At 58.4% G+C, this 6020-nt stretch overlaps 1 protein-coding gene across 1 annotated transcript in view; it reads left to right on the forward strand.

Moving 5' to 3' along the window:
* Positions 1-6020, forward strand: part of GNB1L (guanine nucleotide binding protein (G protein), beta polypeptide 1-like) — a 53111-nt gene that overhangs the window by 24724 nt on the left and 22367 nt on the right. The window contains exons 2-3 of the mRNA XM_006768830.2: positions 4790-4923; positions 5384-5509. Coding sequence (XP_006768893.1) covers positions 4811-4923; positions 5384-5509 — 239 coding nt within the window. The 5' untranslated portion in view covers positions 4790-4810. The remainder of the gene's footprint in view (positions 1-4789; positions 4924-5383; positions 5510-6020) is intronic.

A 6020-nucleotide genomic window follows, 5' to 3' on the forward strand; every position in this document is an offset into this window, starting at 1 on the left:
TGTATACTTAATTTCTAGTTGGTTCTTTATCACAACATCGAGGGTCTCATTAGATTTCTTGAGGATCTCACTACATTTATCGGCGGTCTCACCAGTCTTTTCAAAGGCCTTACTAAGTTTATCAGCGGCTTCTAGACAGTTCTTGAGAGACCTTAAAAGTGTGGTTTTGAACTCTATATCCTCCATTTCTGTCATTTTTGTCCTGTTTCTTTGTCTCCACATTTTTTATGCTTTCTTGGTGCACCCCCTTGTGGTCTTTGTGCGCAGTCTTGTTGCCGGGCATGTGTTTTGACTGGAATTGAATCTGGGACGATTCAGTCCCCATTGCTGATGCTCTATCCACTGAGCCAAACGGGCTAGGGCTCTTTTTATGAGTTTTGACTATAAGCCTCCATTTTGTAGGGCTGTGTCTATGAGTTCATTGAGGTCTGAGTTGAAAGTGGGCTCCTTCTGAGAAACTTTGCAGACTGAAGTTTTGAGGACCTCCCAAGGTGGTGTGAATTAGGGTTGAACCCTGAGGGCTGGCTTTGTCCTGGCACCTCTGGGTGCAGCTTTAGTTCTGTTTCAGCCTAACACTGAGAATATTGCCCTGTGGGGTCTCATCTTTATGCGGATGCTCCTTTGACATTACTAACCTTGGGAGTTTTGTCTTTCGTGGGCCCGGAGGCCTTGAGAGCTCAAACTCTAGGTCACTGGTACAGCAAATGCCCTCAGGGCAGGAGCCAGCTGCAGGCTCCACAGACCTCATTAGATTTGACTTTTACTTAGTGTTTGGCCTCTGAAGGTTCCAGACTTTTTGGAAAACAACTTAGGGATGTATTGACGATTTTGTTTTTTAATGTTATCAGCATTTTAATTTGCTTTATTGCAGAGAGGGCCAGTCGGGACCTTCATTCTGCTGGAAAGCGGTGCCTCCCTAGTCCGAGCTGGCTATGGAACGCTCAGGGTCTCAGGGCCTGCTAAAGGTTCTGTGCCCTTGTCTGCCACTCATGCGGGCATGGGGTTCCTGTTTGAGCTACTTCCAGAATCCCATTCTGCCTGCCCTTGCCTTCTCACGCACACACAGGCAGTGAGGCAGGACCCAGTGGGCTGGGGCAATGCCCAGCATCTCTGGGTGGTGGCTCCTCCACGTTGGCCCACTTGTGCTGTTCTTTCTTGATTTCCAGGCTTCTTCACGGAACAGTGGTTCTATTGCAATGAAAGGAAAGGGCCCCATGACTGAGTGTAGGGCAGGTGCCCAAGGAAGTCCTGCAATCTATTGGTGGATCAGACCACGGGGTACACAGAGTTATGAACCTCCAGTAGCTCAAGAACGTCAGGTGGGACCTATGGTCTCTGGGCACCAGCCCCTCCTCTAGCCCCTCTTCCTCTGCCTCTTGAGTTGCATGGGTTCTGCCTGCTGATGCAGCCCCCGGGGCTGGGGCAGATTTTCAGCAGCACCCGGTTGGTGGGGTACATGCTCCTGCCTCCACCATGAGGGGCGTCCGTGAACCCCTGTGGCTGCTGGGCCTGCCCAAGGCATGTGACCTCAGTGGGAGGGTGAGTGCTGGGTTCGGCTCAGCCACCCACTGCTCCCCACGCCTGGGGACAGGCTCCCTTCCCCTCTCCTGGAGATAAGCCTGCCAGGCTGTTGCCGCTGAGGGGATACAAGGGGACGCCGTCATTGTTCGTCTGTGGGCTGAGGGCCTGCAGGGCTTTTGGGGGCATTTGTAGCATCCGTTGGAAAGGCTGTCAGAGTTGTGCAAATTGTGTCAGATTGTCTTTCTTTTTAATTTTTAAAAGAATGTGTGTCTCGCTTTGACATCTTGAAGAGCAGGCAGAATCCGACGTTGTGCTCGGTGGATTAAGTTTCATGTTCCTTTGCCCTCCGGGAGGGAGAGACAACTGATAGAACAGGGAACGGAGGCAGCGGCGGCGGTGGCCATATCGCACACCAGCCTTGCGCAAGGGCTGCGGCCTCCGCTCCGGGCCGCTGGTGCCAGGGGAGATAGGATAATGCGATTATTCTCAATTAGATTAATAAAGAATAATTAGATGTCATAAATCAAGCAATCATAGGATATTGTCATGGGAAAAATATGTAGCTAGAATTAATTAGTTTTCAAATAAAGCATTTATTTTAATTGCTTGAAATGATGGAGCCCTTAATTGCCGATGCATCATTTTGGCCTGAGCACTTGGTTGTTGTAACAACGTGACGGGTTTGTTCCCTGAACTTCTGGGGAAACAATAGAGGAGAACTTGATTTCATCACCTCAGAGGGAGCCTGGTGCTGGTGAGGTTCTGGAAACTCCTTTCTGGCCCCAGGCAGGTGGCAAGTGTGGGCTGGGCTTCAGCTGGCACAGCATGTGCATGTGTGTGCGCATGCATGTAAGCACATGCCTGTGTGTGTCCATAAGCATGTGCATGTATATGTGTCGGGGTGTGTGTGTGAGCACCTGTGCGTGTATATGTGAGCATGAACAAGGTGGGAGTGTACATGTCAGGACTGCACAGTGGGAGCCTGCAAAGCTGGCCTGTGGGACTCTGTGGCCAGGACTAAGTGGTGGGGTGCCCCCCCATCCTGAATTGGGGCTTTTCTGCTGGGTTGAGGTGCTTGAGCAGGCTCTGCATTCTTGGATTTCTCCAAACCTGGGGCCCAGCAACCCTGTGCCGGCCGCTGACCAGCTGTTTTATGGGGTAGGCATAGCCGGACAAGCAGTGCTTTCAGAGGGCCCAGCAGCTGCTCCTCGGAACCTGTCCACCCAGTCAGCCAGCCCAGGAGAGCCCTGCAGGGTGTGCAGCCCTGGCCAGGCAGCTTCTCTAGGTGGCTCACCTGTCCCGTCCAGAGCAGAGGCCAGGGGTTGGGAGCAGATGGGGCTGTGGGATTGGGTCCCTTTGCTCCCGGCTGGAGGCTGTTCTTGAGTTTGGGAAGAGTTGGTTGGCCTTTAGCCAAAGGGGATGGGTGGGATTTAGAGGGAGAGAAACAGATACACACTTGGCCATTTGTAAAGCATTTTCCCAGGGAACCCCTCCTTCTCTTTGAAACCCCGTGATCTAGTGGTAGAGTGGCCAGTCAGGGTGACTATCTGCCCTGGGGCCAGAGGCTGGGGCCACCCCTTCCTGGGCCTGGCTCTGTAGTATCGCTCTGGTCTTTAAGGATCTAGGACCCAGCCCTACTTGCACTTGCTTCATGGTAGCCAGACCTCAGGGGCCTGGGCGCCGGCAGTGGCCCACCACCGTCCCTGTGTCCTGGTGCTCCCCACTCTCCTGCACAGTCCCTGTGGTCTCCAGGCTCTGGTTGCTGCTCACCCTCTGCTCTCGGGTGACCTAGAATCCCCTGGGGTCCCCAGCTGCTTCAACAGTGGCATTTCCTAGGTGTTTTCCAGGCACACTGCTCCTGCTCTCTTCTGAAGCTAGACCAGAAGGAAAGGGCCTGGGATGCTTTTAAGGAGAGGAGGTGCAGGGCTTGGTGGTTGAGGGCTCGGCTGTAGTGGCCTGGACCAGTGCCCACACCTCTCCTGCCTCTGCTGCCCGTGCATGTGCCCAGCTTCAGCCTGCAGCCCCTCCTAGGCCTCTGTCCTAGGCCTGGAACCCCTCCAAGCCCTGGCATCAACCTCCTGGCCAAGGCTTCTTCCCGGAGGGAGCCTTCCAGTCCGGTTCCTCGGGTGACCGTGGCTGCCGTAGTGGTTGGGCACGTGGCCGCTTCCTGCCCTGTGTGCAGGCTGGAGGTGGGTGGGCTGGGAACTGTCCCAGAGCCTCGCATCCTCAGCCCAGCCGGGCCTGCGGGCAGACAGATGTGCCCCCTGACGGCTGGAGCGCGTCACTTCTGGTTCTCCCCCCTGCCCCCCCCACACACACCTATTGAGAGCAGCCACCCCTGCACTGTTGAGTCTCTTGCTGCCTGTGGGACTGAGGTGGCATGAGAGGACACAGGCTCCCAGGGCCTCTGCAGGATTGAGTGACGGGGGCGGGGGGGTGGTCAGTGGGGACACTGGGCGGATTCTCCTTTGGGGTGAGTGGGCCCCACAGGCCTTAAACTCAGGACCAGTGACATGAGGAAGGGCCTCTCATCGGTGATAGCAGCCTCCTGGGTAGGGGCAAGGTGATTGACACACCGCCCGCCCGCACGCGGCTGCGCCGGCCCCTCTGCGCCTCTGGCTGGGGCAGGCCTGGGCCTCAGGCTCCTAGGGCCGCTCACGAAGCTGATCCTCCCCCGGCAGTAAAGGGTGCAGCCTGCTTGAAGGATGGCAGCAGCAATGAGCAGCTGTGGGTGTTCAGGCCCGGGACCCAGTGGGCAGCACTTGCAGCGCAGACGCAGAGGGGGACATGGTTCCTCCCCATCTTCTGGTCCTGCTCACCGTTTGGCACCCAGGGCCCTCGCGCTCGCTGAATTCTCTGGGAGGGCCGGTTTGGGGGGGGGCTCCCTGAGGGAGGAACTGGAGTGAGGCCTGGTCAGAAGCAGGACTCAGCCAGGCCTGGAGTCCGGGCGGCCCCTGCGCAGCCTGGGCAAGGAGGACCTGCCTGGCCCGAGTGGGACGGCGCTACAGTGGCCGGTGGGGGCCAGGCAGCCAGGAGGTGTAGCTGGTGTGGACTGAAGCTCCTGGAGACCAGCGGAGGGCCCTGTGCGGGCAAGTGTGGCTGAAGGAGGCTGTGGCCACTGCTGTGCCCATGTTGGGACTAGGGTGGTTCCACTTGGTGCAGAGGCCATAGCAAATGGAAGACGGATGGGCAGCATCCAGGGAGGCCCCCCACTGCCTTTCTGAGGGGGGACAGGTGGGTCACTCACTTGCCCTCCCTCGGTCCCCAGGTGGCTGCAGCCCCGCCCAGCATGGCGGCCCCACCAGACCCCCAGTTTGTCCTCCGGGGAACCCAGTCGGCGGTGCATGCGCTGCATTTCTGGGGAGGAGCCCAGGAGCAGGGGCACCAGCTTCTCCTCTCAGGGTGAGTAGCTGCTGCTCGGCCGTCCCCGGGGGCGAGCCCAGGGTGAAGTTTGTGGGGCCAGCAATGAGCCTGGTGCTTGTTTGGGGGTCCTGCTGAGCAGCTCAGGCTGCCTGTCACCCGGGCACACTTTTAGAGCCACTCAAGTCCCCTTGGGCTTCACCCCCTTGGGGAGGCAGGAACACACGCCCATCCTGTTACAGGTGCCATCCAGTTTGCACTGTCAACGGCAGCCCTCCCTCCCTCTGCTGAGAGGCAGGCTCTGCCTAAGGGGCCCTCGAGGCCCCCTTGGAGGAAGAGCATGTGCCCCTTTTACCCTTAGTTCCTGTTCAGAGCCGTCACCTAAACGGAAGGCTCAGGCAGCTGGAATCCTGGCCCACCAGACGGGCCCTGGGGAGCGTGCTGGGCATGGCCACCTCCTCTGCCACCTCCTCCCGACCCTGCCCTGCACTCGTCTGAACAGGTCCCTAAGTGGGCTGGTGCACATCTGGAGCCTGCAGACACGGAGGGCGATCGCCACCTTGGACGGGCACGGGGGTCAGTGTGTGATCTGGCTGCAGACACTGCCCCAGGGACAGCAGCTCCTCAGGTATGTATGTCTCAGTGTCAGTCCCGAAGGAGCCAGGTGTGCAGCCTCCCCTAGCCGCTCAGGCTGCCCCACCCCCAACAGCAGAATAGGGTGTGACCCCTGCTCTCCGCCCATCCTGAGGCTGTGCGTCTGGGGTGTGCTGGGGGCTGTCCCAGCTGGTGCTCACTAAGAAGGGCCTCATGACCGTATAGGACGGCTCTGTCCATAGCCCAGCCGGGCCTGCTGCAGCTCCCCAGTGGTGGGAGCTGGGGTCCCGAGGCTGAGCTCGAGTCCCCTCATTGGAGGAGTTTCGCTTCCCTCCTGTAGGCCCTGGGTGGCTGTATCCCTGGCCATGCAGCCACCTTCCTGCAAGGTCAAGAAGACGGGTCACCAGGGCAGCCCTCAGAGCCTGAGCCTAAGCTCACCAGGATGGTCAGAGAGATGCTTCACAACCCGGTGTGGCTGCCTCCGGGGGCACTGGGAGCACCACACACGTGCCCATGTCCGGGCACTCAGGGCTGGCTATCGAGGG

The sequence above is a fragment of the Myotis davidii genome, unplaced genomic scaffold (genome assembly GCF_000327345.1).
Source record: "Myotis davidii unplaced genomic scaffold, ASM32734v1 scaffold223, whole genome shotgun sequence".
Classification (NCBI taxonomy): Eukaryota; Metazoa; Chordata; class Mammalia; order Chiroptera; family Vespertilionidae; genus Myotis; species Myotis davidii.